The sequence below is a fragment of the Rhinopithecus roxellana genome, chromosome 3 (assembly GCF_007565055.1).
Source record: "Rhinopithecus roxellana isolate Shanxi Qingling chromosome 3, ASM756505v1, whole genome shotgun sequence".
Lineage (NCBI taxonomy): Eukaryota > Metazoa > Chordata > Mammalia > Primates > Cercopithecidae > Rhinopithecus > Rhinopithecus roxellana.
The window spans coordinates 154,606,383-154,623,169 of NC_044551.1; the positions used below are offsets into that span (position 1 = coordinate 154,606,383).

Consider the following 16,787-nt stretch of genomic DNA (forward strand, 5'->3'; position numbering starts at 1 on the left):
ACACAGTCAGACCCAATATTTAAAATGAACCTTGGGGCCAGGAACAGCGGCTCACACCTGTAATCCCAGCACTTTGGGAGGCTGTAGCGATCAAACCACTTGAGACCAGCCTGGCCAACATGGCGAAACCCCATCTCTACTAAAAATACAAAAATTATTTGTGGGCATGGTAGCACACACCTGTAGTCTCAGCTACTCGGGAGACTGAGACAGGAGAATTGCCTGAACTCAGGAAGCAGAGGCTGCAGTGAGCCAAGATTGCACCACTGCACTCCAGTCTGGGAGACAGTACAAGACTCTGTCACAAACAAACAGAACCTTGGTATCTCACTCAAAAGAACCAAATTCAAGCCCTAGCTCTGCCTTTCTCATTACAAATATGAGAATAACAATAATTTACTTGACTACCTTAGAGTTACCATAGAGAATCAAAAGAAACAGTTTATAAGGAAAACCATCTATATAGGCCAGGCACAGAGGCTCACACTTGTAATCCCAACACTTTGGGAGGCCAAGGCAGGTGGATCACTTGAGGTCAGGAGTTCAAGACCAGCCTAGCCAACATGGTGAAATCCCGTCTACTAAAAATACAAAAATTAGCCAAGTGCGGTAGTGTGTGCCTGTAATCCCAGTTACTCGAGAGGCTGAGGCACAAGAATCCCTTGAACCCAGTAGGGAAAAGGAGATTGCAGTGAGTGGAGACTGTGCCACTGCACTCCAGCCTGGGCAACAGAGCGAGACTCTGTTTCAAAAAAATATAAGATATATAAATAAAATAAAATATTAGCGGGCAAAATAACCTGTATCTTCTCCCCACCTCCTCCCATGTGACCTTCCACAAACATTAAGGTCTGCAAAGGAAGGCTAAGGTGCTCTGGTCTCAATTCAGGTAAGTTAGAGAGCTTTGGAGGTGGCGGTGGTTGTGGCAGCAGCAGGAGGTATAGCAGATACAGCACAGTCATATTAGCAGTATCTTAGGAGCTATAGGGGATTACTGCCAAGAGTTAATTAAAACCTGACAGGCATTTCCAGTAATCCCTCTGGTCTCCATCCCTTCCTTAGGGGTCCATAATTGGTGCACACACATTGCTTAGTTCTGCATCTTACCATTTCCACTCACTTACCTTTGGCTCAAGCATGCTAGTTACTTCCATTAAATAGGCTACATATCTCCACTCCATTCTGTACCTTTTATTTGCTGAACAAACACTCAATAAATTGCATATTGATATACTTCTGTCTAGCCTATCCTCTCTCTTCTACTGAATTACCACGATCAATACTGATGAGGTCTTAGACCAGTACAGGTCAAATTTATAGCCTTCTCTTCCTCTTGACTATCTGCTAGAGTTTATAAATACTTCTGGTCTCCACTTCTGAAAGGAGATAAAGCAGTTTCTCAGTGTTTGCAAGGTATGAATGATTCTTTTTTTTTTTTTTTTTTTCTGAGACAGAGTCTCGCTCTGCCGCCCAGGCTGGAGTGCAGTGGCCAGATCTCAGCTCACTGCAAGCTCCGCCTCCCAGGTTTACGCCATTCTCCTGCCTCAGCCTCCCGAGTAGCTGGGACTACAGGCGCCTGCCACCTCGCCCGGCTAGTTTTTTGTATTTTTTAGTAGAAACGGGGTTTCACCGTGTTAGCCAGGATGGTCTCGATCTCCTGACCTCGTGATCCACCCGTCTCGGCCTCCCAAAGTGCTGGGATTACAGACTTGAGCCACCGCGCCCGGCCAAGGTATGAATAATTCTAAGTTTTGAAGGGGCACCATCAATGAAGGTACCCTGAAATAAATGGATTTTACTGATGATAAATCCAGGTATTTTGATGTGAGTTCTAATCAGGCTGTTCAACTTCATACACTTTTTTTTTTCACCTTCATACACTTTCAACTCCCAAAGTATTGATTACTGTACAACTTATACCTATTCAAAATCTACAGTGAATAATCTCTTTGTATCAGAAAAAACTAAATATTTATGACAGAATCTAGTACCACATTAAAAAAAAAATTCTATTTTGCAAAAACCTATTCGATAAACTTATCCAAAATATAGGCCAGGCATGGTGGCTCATGCCTGTAATCCCAGCACTTTGGGAGGCCGAGGTGGGTGGATCACCTGAGGTCAGGCATTCAAGACCAGCCTGGCCAACATGGCGAAACCTCGTCTCTACTAAAAATATAAAAATTAGCTGGGTGTGGTGGCACATGCCTGTAATCCCAGCTACGTGGGAGGCTGAGGCAGGAGAATCGCTTGAACCCAGGAGGCGGAGATTGTGGTGAGCCGAGACTGCACCACTGCACTCCAACCTTTGGAGACGCTGTCCCAAAAATATATATATATATATATACACACACATACACACACACACACACACATATATAAAAATATAGAGAGAGAAACTCTTAAAATTCAACAATAAGAAAACAATCCAATTAAAAAACGGGCAAAAGACCTGAATAAACACCTCACTAAAGAAGATATACACATAGCATATGAAAAACTCATCATCGTATGTCATTAGGAAACTCAAAATTCAAACAAGATACCACTACACATCTATCAGAATGGCCAAAATCCAAAACACCAACACTACCAAATACTGGCAAGAATGCGGCACTGTCACTCATTACTGGTGAATGAATGAGAAACACTGAACTGATTTGAAACAACACTTTTATTACAAATGTATCCAGGTATTTAGTTTATAATAAAGGCGGCATTTCACATTGGTGGGAAAAAGATAGATTATTCAAAAAATTAAGGTGTTGGGATATCTAGGTAAACATGTAGGAAAAACAGCTGAATCTGCTCTTCACATCTTACACCATGATAAATTCCAAATGGGTCAAATATTCAAATGTAGAAAATGAAACTATAGAACCATTATTTTTTTAAAGAAGAGGAAAGTTAGTTTATAATCACAGAACAGGGAAGGCCTTCCCAACTACGGCATTAAAACCTAAAATCTAACAAAAGGAAAAAAAAGATGATAAAGTTTAACACCATCAAAAATGACATTAAATAGTCAAAAGACAAAAAACTGGAAACAAATATTTGTGACTGATCGTAAGAAAGGAAGTAGTTTCTTAATAAATAAAAAAATATGGCCAGGCACGGAGGCTCATGCCTGTAATCCCAGCCCTTGGAGAGGCCGAGGCGGGTGGATCACAAGGTCAGGAGTTCAAGACCAGCCTGGCCAAGATGGTGAATCCTGGTCTCTAGTAAAAATACAAAAATTAGCTGGCCGTGGTGGCAGGTGCCTGCAATCCTAGCTACTCGGGAGGCTGAGGCAGAGAATTGCTTGAACCCAAGAGGCAGAGTTTGCAGTGGGCCGAGATCACACCACTGCACTCCAGCCTGGGCCACAAGTGAGACTCCGTCTCAAAAAAAAAGAAAAAAAAAAAGGTACAAACCAAAAAGGAAAAATACTGATAACCCAACAGAAAAATGTGGATGTGGACAATTGGAAACAGAAAAGATGAGACCCATCACGGTGGCTCACACCTGTAATTCCAGTACTTTCAGAGGCTGAGGTGGGAGAAATGTTTGAAGCCAGGAGTTCAAGATCAGCCCGGCAACAAAGTGAGACTCCTTCTCTATAAAAAAATTAAAAATTAGCCGGGTGTGATGGCATGCACCTGTAGTCACAACTGCTTGGTAAGGTGCGGTGGGAGGATTGCTTGAGCCTGGGAGGCTGAGAATGCAGTGAGCTGTGGTCATGCCACTGCACTGCAGCCTGGGTGACCAAAGTAAGACCCTGTCTCAAAAATAGAATTAAAAGACTTAACATTTCTATAAAAATGTCAATGTGGGCTGGGTGCGGTGGCTCACACCTATAATCCCAGCACTTTGGGAGGCTGAGGTGGGCGGATCACAAAGTCAGGAGCTCAAGACCAGCCTGATCAACATGGTGAAACCCGTCTCTACTAAAAATGCAAAAATTAGCCGGGGGTGGTGGCGTGTGCCAATAATCCCAGCTACTCGGGAGGCTGAGGCAGGAGAATCACTTGAACCCGGGAGGCAGAGGTTGCAGTGAGCCGAGATCACGCCATTGCACTCCAACCTGGGCGAGAGAGCGAGACTCTGTCTCAAAAAAAAAAAAAGTAAAAGTAAAAGGATGTCACAATATAAGTTTCTACTAGAAAAAAAAGTACAGAAATTAGCTAGGTGTGGTGGCACACACTTGTAATCCCAGCTACTTGGGAGGCTGAGGCATGAGACTCTTGAACCCAGGAGGTAGAGGTTGCAGCGAGCCGAGATCGTGGCCACTGCACTTTAGCCTGGGCGACACAGTAAGACTCTGTCTCCAAAAAAAAAAAAAAAAGATTCCTTAGGATTAATTTCAGCCTGGCTAACCAATACATTGTGGAATTGTGGTTTATGTACCACTTAGTACTCCTAAGTTTATGTGATCAGCTTTGAAATGTTAAAAAGCAATTTGGTTTCCTTATACTGGCAAGTCAATTTCAGAGAAAAAAAATCTCCAACATTATCTTTTATATCTAAAATCTTGATCTCCTTACAATAATATTCTAGCCTAGGGGTTAGCAAACTACAGCATACTAGACAAATCCAACCTGTTGCCAGTTTTTGCATGGTCTTCCGGCTAAGAAGGGTTTCTACGTTTTAAACGATTGGGGGTAGGAGGGAGAATCAAAAGAATAATGATATTCTGTGAAGTGAAAATGACAAGAAATTCAATTTTAGTGTCCATAAATTAAATTTTATTGGAACACAGCCATGCTCATTTCTTACGGTTTTTTCTGACTGTTTTCATGCTATAATAGCAGAGTTAAGTAGTTGTTGCAGAGACTATATACCCACAATGCCTAAAATATTTACCGTCTGGGCCTTTACACAAAAGGTTTGCTGACTCCTACTCTATTTACCTTTACACTTTCCTAGACACAAGTTACTTTCTACCAAAGCCACTTGAATCATGCCACGCCATAATACACTTGAAACTCGTACATCCTGTCCAACTAATATTCCCCTCTTCTGCAACTTCTTCGCCTTACTGTCACCACTTGAAAACTTCATTCTATTTTTTTTTTTTTTTTTTTGAGACGGAGTCTCGCTCTGTCGCCCAGGCTGGAGCTCAGTGGCTGGATCTCAGCTCACTGCAAGCTCTGTCTCCCGGGTTTACGCCATTCTCCTGCCTCAGCCTCCCGAGTAGCTGGGACTACAGGCGCCCACCACCTCGCCTGGCTAATTTTTTTTTTGTATTTTTTAGTAGAGACGGGGTTTCACCATGTTAGCCAGGATGGTCTCGATCTCCTGACCTCGTGATCCGCCCACCTCAGCCTCCCAAAGTGCTGGGATTACAGGCTTGAGCCACCGCGCCCGGCAGAAGACTTCATTCTAAATTTCTAATCCACCCAACATGTACTCTGTACCCTGGCTAATTATTTCAAAGCTAATTTGTCAATGCCTTTACCAATGTGGTCTAGTTTATGACCAGCTTTCTGTCCTCCAGACAGCAGATGCTACAAGAAAATGTGTCACTTAACATACCTTCCTAGTTGGCTCACTACAAATTCATGTCATCAAACTTCAGCTAGACCTCCATTGGTTCTCAAATATCTGGTGACTCAATTCTATCTGATTTCTCTCCACAGAGACTCTTGCAAAACTTTACCTATTTCTTCAGATCCAAACCCAATTCCTGACTCCTCACCCTCTGCAAATGCATTTCATTTTAAAATGGTCAAAGTCATCTGAATTAAGTCCCCAAAACACCTCTCACTTAAAAAATATTCTATATATCCCCTTTTACTGAAGATTAAAAGTAGCTTTTCCTATATAGGAATAGTCACTCAATTTGCACGTTGAATCGCCTTCCTTCCACTTCTCACTCCCAATTCCCTCTATGCAGTGTTCCCCTAACTACCCTGGATTTTTTTTTTCTTTCTGACGTTTTTCAGTCTCTCCCTATCTAGTGACTGATTCCTACTGACATGCTCAAATCTCCATCCTGTATCAAGAAAGCAGAATCGGGGGGTGGGGAGGAAATCTCTTCCACAACCAGACTGCTCAACTCTTCTCTTTCCTTTTTTTTTTTGAGACAGAGTCTTGCTCTCTTGCCCAGACTGGAGTGCGGTGGCATGATCTCCTGGGTTCACGCCATTCTCCTGCCTCAGCCTCCTAAGTAGCTGGGACTATAGGCGCCTGCCACCACGCCTGGCTAATTTTTTGTACTCTTAGTAGAGACGGGGTTTCACTATGTTAGCCAGGATGGTCTCCATCTCCTGACTTCGTGATCCGCCCGCCTCGGCCTCCCAAAGTGCTGGGATTACAGGCGTGAGCCACCACTCCCGGCCTTCTCTTTCCTTTTAATTTCAAAACAAAACTTGTCCAAAAGGCATTCCACACACCGCAGCTTCTCAACCATGAAATCCTCTATCTACCAAAGCTCCTTTCTCTACCAATAATTTCTATCACTATATCCAATAAATTTTAATTGGAATTTTTTGCTTAAATTATTTAATTATAAATCAGAGAAACTGTTGGAAACCTAAATATAAGAACATATGAAGAAAAGTAAAATCATCCATAATCTATCAGCCAGAAGGCCACTGTGAATATTCTGACTTGGCCTTTTGACTATGTGTCACACACACATGCAGTGCATGCACACAAAGATATTGGGACTGCATTAGCTTTAGTAATCTACACTTGGTTTTTTTTTTTTTTTCTTCTTCTTCTTCTAAATAACTTTACCTCACAACTATTACTTGGACCTTTAAAATAATTTTAAATGACTCAACAATATCCTAGTATATGGATATACCATGATTTATCTAATCACTTTCCATTTAGGACTTTTTGTGTTTCCCATTTTTTTTTTTTCCTGTAAATAAACCCCCAATAAGAATTCTAGTAGCAAAATCTTTGCATACACCCCTGATTTGTATGTATTTCCTTAGGACACAGTCTTGGATTTTGAAATTTCTGGATCAAAGGTTTAAGGTCTTTTGTTCTTACTGTTAATGTGTTTTCCAGGAAGTTTACAGCAATTTATACTTCCCATGTCTATTTGAGACCACTTATCTTAACTTACCCTCACCAGCATTAAATGTATTGTTCCTAGGTATTCTTAAATTTTTTGTTCAACAGCAAAGGCAAAGAAAAAAAAAGCCATTTCATTAGACTTTTAACCACCCTAGCAAGCAAATAAAATTAAACTTACTCTTCTTATTTTTGTACCTTTGCCTCCCACCACCTTTCTCCTCCTTTTACCTCTCTATTTTGACCAACTTTCAGACTCAGGAAAAAATCCCATCCTCTTTGACATTCCCAACTGCTATGGTCATGGCTGCTTTTTTTTCCTCCAAAGTGCTAGAATACAGAGGTTCCCCTAAGGTTTCTTCAATCCCCATTTATTCTCTTATTCAAGTCACTGCATTCACTCACAGACAAAATGAGCCCCCACCACCAGCCACAGCTCAAGACCTAAACATCTGCTTCATACATCTGCTTCATATAAACCACCTTGATATTCCAGTTCTGCAACACTGACCTCTTTTCCAGTCTCTTAGTGTCTGTATTTCTTACCCAAGTTTGCACCTAAATTTAATCATTTTCACTTTTGGAATTTTCTCTATTTTTCCTTCCTTCCCTAGGGCTCACAGTTCAGACTTTTTTTTTTTTTTTTGAGACAGGGTCTTACTCTTTCACCCAGGCTGGAGTGCAGTGGCATAATCTCAGCTAACTGCAACCCCTCTTCCCAAGTTCAAGAAATTCTCCTGCCTCAGCCTCCCAAGTAGCTGTGACTACAGGCATGTGCCACCACACCCAGCTAATTTTTGTATTTTTTGGTAGAGATGAGGTTTCACCATGTTGGCCAGGCTGGTCTCAAACTCCTGACCTCAGGTGATCCGCCCACCTCGGCCTCCCAAAGTGCTGGGATTACAGGCGTGAGCCACCATGCCTGGTTAATTTTTATTTTTTATAGAGAGGGGGTTGTGCCATGTTGCCCAGGCTGGTCTTGAACTCCTGGGGCTCAAGCAATCCACCTGCCTCAGCCTCCCAAAGTGCTAGGATTACAGGTGTAAGCCACTGCGCCCAGCCTGATACACCAATTTCATTCAACAAATTATTTACCGAGTTGCTTACTAGCTTACTATGTGCTATTCTGGCATGCAGATCACTTGAGGTCAGGAGATCAAGACCAGCCTGGCCAACACGTGAAACCCCATCTCTACTAAAAATACAAAAATTAGCCTGGCTTGGTGGCACATGCCTGTAATCCCAGCTACCTGGGAGGCTGAGGCATGGCTTGAACCCAGGGGACAGAGGCTGTACTGTGCCGAGACTATGCCACCGCACTCCAGCCTGGGCAACAAAGCAAGACCCCATCTCGGGGGAAAAAAAAGTGGGGAGGAAAGGGAAGCAGGGAAAAAGGACAAAAAGTTCAGAGACTAGAGTGGGTAGGTAAGTGGGAGGGCCTGCCATAAACAGAGAGTGATGAGGAGATTTGGCAAAATTGAGGAAGTATCTGCAAGACTAGGTAAGAATGTAAGCTAAGGAGATACCCACAAATAAGCAATCCAGACAGGACTTAAGATTTAGCTGTCTCAATCCTGACTATCACAGCCAATATTCCATAGTGCCTATAGCTGTATTTTGATACCTAGATGGCACTGGAAGGTTTTAGGAAGAGAAGTATCATTATCTAATTTTCCTCTTAAAAGGATCATTGGGGTTCTGTGTTGAGAACACACCATCAAGAAACAAAGATGAGATCAATTAGGAGGCAATATTAATCCAGGTGACATGATGGCAGTTTGGACCTGCAGGGTGGCAACAGAAACAGTAAAAAGTGGTCAGACTTCTCTTCTGAAGTAAGTCATAAAACCTTTGACGGGGCGTGGTGGCTCACGCCTGTAATCCTAGCATTTTGGGAGGCCACGGCAGGCAGGTCACCTGAGGTCAGGAGCTCGAGACCAGCCTGGCCAACATAGTGAAACTCTGTCTCAACTAAAAATACAAAAAATTAGCCTGGCATGGTGGCAGGCACCTGTAATCCCAGCTACTCGGGAGGCTGAGACAGGAGAATTGCTTGTACACGAGAGGCAGAGGTTGCGGTGAGCTGAGATTGCGCCACTGCTGCAGCCTGGGCAAGAAGAGCAAAACTGCATCTCAAAACAAACAAACAAAAAAACCCCTTCATTCCAGAAGTATCTACCCTATACCTGGACGAAAGGAATGCCCTTATCCCTGAACACACAGGGACACAGAAAAGAATCTCAACAAACAAGGCCTTGGTTAATCAGCCGCCCTTCATTTATCATCCTCTTTGTCTAATTATTCATCCACACCACTGTCCACTTTTCATCAAATCAAAGCATTAAAATACACAGGTGTGTCTGTTTCTTTGGGTCTTGATTTCTGAAGGTGTTCATGTCATGTAAAACTTACATTAAATAAATGTGTACGCTTTTCTCTTGTTAATGTCTTCTGTTACAGGTGCCTCAGCTATGAACCTAATAACGGGTAAGGAAAGAAATCTTTCTTACTCAACAGATGCTTGGTAAAGATACACCAGCGGAAATGTTGGGTGCCTAGTTGGATACAGCAATCTAAAATTCCAAAACATGTCTGGACTGGAGATACAAATTTGGGAATCAGTAGCATATAGATGTTAGTTAGAGCCATTAGGCTAAACAAGATTACTGAGGAAGTGAATAAAAATAAGCAATCTGAGAAATGGGCCCTGGGCCATTCCAAATTTAAGAGATTCAGAAGAGGAAGAGCAATCAGCAGAGGGGAATGAGAGAACAGCCAGTGTAGGGCAAAAAAAAAAAAAAAAAAGAGTGAGCTATCCTGAATGCCAAGTGAAAAAAGTATATCAAAGTAGTGGGAGTAATTAATTGAATCAAACTTTGCTATTAGGTCAAATAAAACATTCAACAGACATCACTGGTGACTTGCAAAAGCTATTTCAGAGGAATGAATGGTCAGAGGAAAGGATAGCTGCAGTGAATTTAGGAGAGAATTGGAGGAAAAGAGTTAAAGAAAAGAGACACAGACAATTCTTCCAGCAATTCTATTTATAAAGTGAAGCAGAGAAATCAGGGTGTATGTAGCTAGAATGGGATGGGGAGAGTCAAGAGAGGGATTTTTCTGAACTTGGAAGAAATAACAGTATAAATGTTTAAAACTGATGGGAATGACTAGGTAGACAGGCAGAAATTGATAACCCAGTGATACTGAACAAAGGCAGAATACAAAAGCTAACTCTTCTTACTCTAAATTCCTCTTGAGCCCTACTTTAGTGTATGGTTTAGAATGAAAATATACTGAGGAAACCCACCTTATCTATTAATTTAGCATCTTATTTTTAAAAGTAGTATCAAAATTACATTTTGAGTGTCTTAGAAAGATGCTGCTTTTTACATTTAATGGCAATTATATTAAAAAAAAAAAGTTAACACTAACAAATGTGACAGTGACAATAATTTAGTCATTATTACAACAATGTTCCTGGGTTTTTGCTAATCAAGAAAGGATGCCAACAGTGGGGATTCAGAACATGCCACACCAAATTATTACTCTTTGGCATAAGGATTATTTTTAGTTTATTATTTTCAGAAATAGCAAACACAGGATAATACAGAGAAGTCACCCTTATATAAAAGGAATTTTCATCTGTAGTAGAAATCTCCATTTCTACGGGTATCTCCTCTCTGTACGAGCAAAAGAAATATGACTTTAAATCACTAAAAACTATCAATCTTCAGGGCAAAGTTTAACTTTGCTTACAGTGATTTTCCTGGTCATCTCATTACAACTAGGTCTCCCCAACACCCTTTTTACCTCTGTTTCAGGACATGATGGTATTTAAGCCACCTTGGAGAGATTTACTCACTTCCCCCGAGTATCTCCCATGTGTATATAAGGGATACATGTCTTAAAACTTGTTTTTCTCTTGTTAACCAGTATTTTGTTGCAGAGGTCTATCCCATCCTAAGAACTGTATAAGAATATTATATATTCTCCCCTATACCATGTTCTTCGGCAAAACTCCTAAGAAATACAGAAGCTGTCTTAAAAATAACAAAAGTCAACCATAATACCACCTAGCTACCTCAACGGACATCATAATTTCTTTCTAGGAAAATCATTTAAAATAAGTTGAAACTTTTTTTTAGGTTTTTTTTTTTTTTTTTTTTTTTTTTTTTTTTTTTTTTTTTTTGAGATGGAGTCTCACTCTGTCACCCAGGCTAGAGTGCAATGAATGGCACAATCTTGGCTCACGGCAAACTGCCTCCCGGGTTCACACCTTTCTCCTGCCTCAGCCTCCCGGGTAGCCTACCACCACGCCCCGCTAATTTTTTTGTATTTTTAGTAGAGATGGGGTTTCACCGTGTTAGCCAGGATGGTCTCGATCTCCTGACCTTGTGATCTGCCAGCCTTGGCCTCCCAAAGTGCTGGGATTACAGGCGTGAGCCGCCAGTGACACCCAGTCAATAAGTTGTTTTATACTTCTCTACCCAGTGATGTTTCCTAAACTCTGAGAGAATGTATATTCTTGGGGATTTATAATTGAGACAATTAAGTGTATCAGCAAAATACTGAACTATAACTTCTGGCATCAAAGAAACACATGAAGCAATCAAAGTTGTATATCTAACACATATTTTTGACATTCCTTACCTGGTTATTTTCTTCATTCTCAAATACACAATCTTGCTGCATAATTTCATTGTCTAAATTAGTGCTAGCCACAGGTTCTGAACAGTCTCTGTTACTTTCACTGGCATTAATAATATCATCAGCAATACCAACCCTAGGGATGAAGTTTAAAAATTAGATCAGGCCAAATGTTGAGTGTGTAATGTGTTTACTTTAAAATAAGTAAATATAAATAATGATCTGAAACTTTTACTTGTTAAAGAAAATGTGAACTTTTCACAAAAATCCATACTTTTGTCTTGCTAAATCAGATTATTAAATCTGCTACATTTTTGTCTCCTTGGGATGTTGTGAGGGACCTTGTTATCCCCTCTAAAAATGTTCATAAGCGAATAAATGGCTTTTAAAATAATTTATGTTCCAAAATAATCATTTCCCTTGTAAATGCACACTCTCACATAATAATGACACATCTGTCCTGATCAAATACAAGTCAAGTACTAGTCCAGTACAAGTCCAACACCTTATCAAGTAAAACAGAAATAGCTTCCTACTGCAGAGTTGTCATCTTACACAGTTTAGAATATCCAAAACACTGCTACAGTTTTTGTTTCCAAAGATGATATCACTACCCTCAATAGAACATGTGTTCCCCAGTGGTGAAAATAAGACTATCATCTGAGTAATGGGTACAGGTTTGCAGAATCCCTAGCTAAGCTAAGGACAAACTCCAAGAAATCTGCTTACATCCTTTGAAACATTTTTCCATTATTTCTAACTTTTAGATACTGATTTTTTCCTTCATATGCTGCCCAAACACTCCCAATAGATCCAGTTGTATACATGCTTTTTTTTCTTTTTCAATTTTTCTATTTTTCCTCTCTTTCCCTCTCCTGCCTTTTCCCAGTTGTATACATTCTAATCATGCCTTCAAAGTACACAAACCAAGGCCATCAAATACAGCTGCACTGGCTGGCAGTGCTATCCATGGTGCTTGCAATTGTACTATATGGTATTCCAAAAATAAACATTTCCACCACTGGTATTCACATCAATTTACATTTTATATTTGATAGCTATTCTAGTTAGCCCTTTTAAAAACTATCTTTAAAAAAAAAAATCACTCGCCAATAATCTTTTTTTTCCTTTACCTTCCTACAAATCTTCTAGATTTGGGTACATCTTTCTCATCTGTCCCCCCGCAAAAAACTGATATATGAAAAACATGAAATCACTACACCATGGTCTCTGAGGGAGGCACACAGGTATCCTGAAGTACAGGACTAAAGTAACAGAAAACAAAGAGAGGCTTTCCTTCATTTAAAGGTAACAGGTCAGATGAAGAGTGGAGCAACATCACGCATTACAAGTACTTTTAACTAATACATATTTAAATACAGGTTGAGTATTCCTTGTCGGAAATGCTTGGGACCAGAAGTGTTTCAGATTTGGTTTTTGTTTGTTTTCAGATTTTGGAATATTGCCAGTTAGCAACTGGCTCATAAATTATTTTAAAAGCCATTCATTTGCTTATGAAAATTTTCAGAGAGCATAACAACAAAGTCCCTCACAACATCCCAAGGAGAGGTGCCAGACTGGCATTCCTAATCTGAAAATCCAAAATCGAAAATGCTCAAATGAGCATTTCTTCTGAGTATCATGTCAGTGCTCAAAGCTTTGGATTTGGGAGCATGTCAGATTTTGGATTTTTCGATTAGAGATGCTCAACCTGTATTAAGAGCTAACCTAACAAAAGCGTAAGGAGGGGAGAGGCTGGTGGCAAGGGATAACTATTTAAATAGAAAGGATGATTCTGCCCACCATTTCACTCAATGATTATATGCACAACAGTGATATCAATCTGCTGCCTTATAACTGTCTGTCTAGATCACACTCTTGCAGAGTCTAATTTTTTAAAGTTATTTTTCATACAACATAATTCCTAAAGGTAAGCTTGTTACTTCATTCGATGTTCAGGGAAGAAAAAAAAAAAAACCTGTGTTGAACTTAATAAACATATATTATGAAAAAAGTTATGAGATATTCAGTGTTAATTATGGATGTATATACAAGTATATATACAAAGTCACTTTTCACAATGACTTTCAGAAATCTCCAAGAACGATGAGATCCTGTTATTTAAGCAGAATTAGTTTTAAGATAAAACAATTTTATAACATTTAATAAACAACAATAAAATATTTCTTACTGGTTATTAGATCCTTCCCCATCACAATGAATACTTTCTGCTTCGTTATTACACACCACACTTTGCTGTTGTAAATTCTTAAGATCATGATCTATGCTGCTCTGCAGATCAAAAAGGTGCTGTTCCACAGCTGCTCTAATTGTTCTTTCTAAAATACTACAAAACATAATACATTTTAGTAAGAAGCAGTCACTCTAACTGGGTATCTGGTGACACAGACATAAATGCTAAAATCTATGACCAGTAAAACTATTATGGTACTTAAATGGGTAAACCGAAGTATAAAAAGAAATACATAAAAGGAATACATGATACTGGTTTAAGTTTTAAAAGTAAAATTTACCCAAACAATCATATACAAATCAACCATAATGTCACTATTATTACTGGGATGGGAATGATCAGTTGTCCCTATAATTCACTTCTCACTATCAGAAAACCACTCATTAAGGCTTTTCAAAGCTATTCTTATAAAGCAAAATAATCTACTAACAGCTAAATGAAAGAAACTATGAGTATTGCTCACACTTTTTATGTAAAGTCTACTTTTTTAAAACATATTCTATGAACATTTTTCAATTATTTCAGAGGATTCAAAAAAATCATCTGAAGAAAGTTCATCTTTATTTTGTATATTAATGCAATGGGTTTTTTCTTCATTTGTTCCTATCACAGTACATAAAAAACTAGTTTACTGCCTGTGTACAGTCTTTCCTCTAAAGTCAGCACAATAAATACATTATTTTCATTTCTACAGCTTAGTAGTATCTTAAAATCTTAAAAATGTCTTCTATAAATACACTACTTACTCTGTAGACGCTGGTAGGATGCTGATGGGAGATATATGGGTGCTGTAATCAAAGAAAGAAATTAGCTATAAAAACGTTCAATACTCAGTATTACAAAATGTGCTGAATCTGCCACATTTGCACTACCTTGACACAACCAGGAGAGCACACACTAAGTGTTGTATTCTTGGTTACATATCAAGTTGGAAATATTTTCTAAATCTGGTTGGTAAAGCTTTCAAATATTAACCAAAGAAAATAAATTTGGAAAAACATATCACTAACAAGATCAAAATTTAAAAGTTAGAATTCATTATGAGCTAGGAGCATTACACGCATTTATCTCTCATTTAACAATTTTCAGTACCCAAGGAGTTACAATTATTTCCCCCTTTCCACAAAAGTGAAGCTCAAAGATGTTAATTAACTTGGCCAAATGCATACGGCCCTGGGTTGGGTACCCCAAAGACCCTGCTATTAACAAAGATGCTCTACTGTCTTCTACAACAGAAAAGTGACTAAAAACAAAAATACACACACCACAGCATGAGCACCTCTCACAGAAGATGAATCTAATTTTCTAAATAAACTATTTTTCACACAAAAAGACCCCCAAATATATATACTTGTGGTGGTGAGAGTGGGACAACTACTTTCTCTGGTGCTCAGTTGGAGAAAAACTGATCGATTTCCAAAACTGGAGGGAAAATTAGTTGTACTGGATTTAAGTGAACAGTATTAGCTGTTCATGAATATAGGTAATTTTTAAAAGATCATTTATCAGATAAAAGATAAGGTTATGTCTAAATGGCATTGTGTGCCTAAGCACATTATCACAGTCAATACTTAGCCATAGTATTAGCTGTTCGTGAATATACGTAATTTTTAAAAGATCATTTATCAGATAAAAGATAAGGTATGTTTAAATGGCATTGTGTGCCTAAGCACATTATCACAGTCAATACTTAGCCATAGGGAGGAGTGACCCTGCCTTCTTGACCTGAACACCACATCTGTAGCTACCTCGTCATTTTTTAAATGGAAATTAGTTTTAGGAAGATCCTCCAAAATGTGGCAATACAATCTCTAACCAACATGCAGAACAAACGATATCAAGTTAGTATTGTCAGGATCCACTGCAGGAAACCAAATGAGTATCATTTACCATTCATTCACTGAGCAATCTTCATGTCTCTCAGTAGCAAAGTGAACAAATGCTTTATCAGACAACAGTAAGCCCTCTTGGTCTGACACACATAACCCCTCCTATGTATAAAAATATTTTTGTTAACTGCCAGTATCATGCTAGTTTCCAATGAATTATTTTTAGTTCTAAAGGCCTTCATGCTGACCGTCTCCAGGGAAGTGTTTACCAATATTCATACTTAAAGATTTTTCTGGCTAGGTGTGGTAGCTCATGCCTGTAATCCCAGCACTTTGGGAGACCAAAGCTGGAGGTTCACTTGAAACCAGGAGTTCAAGACCGGCCTGGGCAACATAGCGAGATCCCATCTCTACAAAATTTTAAAAATCAGCCAGGCATGATGATGGCACATGTCTGTAGTCCTAGCTACTTGGGAGGCTGAGGCAGGAGGATCACTTGGGCCCAGGGAAGTTGCAGTGAGCTGTGATTGTGCCACTGCACTCCTGCCTAGGTGACAGAAAGACATCCTGTCTCAAAAAAAAGAAAGAAAAATAAAACAACTAAAGTTTTTTGGAAGTTCATTTCTGAAATCCAAAAGAGCTGGGGAGAAAAACCCCAAAACATGGCACAAAGAAGAGTGTAGCCATCATCAGTTTATTTCTAGTAGTTTCCTGTGAGCTAAAAGTTAAATACTTATTGACTTCTGTAGAAAAAAAACAGAAAGTAAAAAGATAAATAAGGCCTTCCCTAAAGAGTCTTAACTTCAACTAGGATATTAGATCTTTTTCTGATATTTTGCTCTAATAAACTATTGCTTATATTTTTACATTTCGGTTATCAGCTGCTATTAAATTATAAAAATTAAATCTTTATGTGGTGCAATCTGTTTTATTTTCCTTGGTAATATTTGCAATCTCTACTAAACTTAGATGATTCCTTGCCCATTGAAAAATATTCATTTTATTTTTAATATCTAATTATAAACCACTGACAATGTGGCATATTAAAC

The 16,787-nt window shown here is 39.3% G+C and overlaps 1 protein-coding gene across 11 annotated transcripts in view; it reads right to left on the reverse strand.

Moving 5' to 3' along the window:
• Positions 1-16,787, reverse strand: part of FAM13B (family with sequence similarity 13 member B) — a 91,948-nt gene that overhangs the window by 26,690 nt on the left and 48,471 nt on the right. For 10 of the 11 annotated variants that reach the window (XM_030927610.1, XM_030927606.1, XM_030927604.1 and 7 more), the window contains 3 exons: positions 14,656-14,697; positions 13,847-14,002; positions 11,659-11,791 (listed from right to left, as the gene is read on the reverse strand). In XM_030927610.1, coding sequence (XP_030783470.1) covers positions 11,659-11,791; positions 13,847-14,002; positions 14,656-14,697 — 331 coding nt within the window. The remainder of the gene's footprint in view (positions 1-11,658; positions 11,792-13,846; positions 14,003-14,655; positions 14,698-16,787) is intronic. The other variant, XM_030927607.1, reaches the window with a different exon arrangement.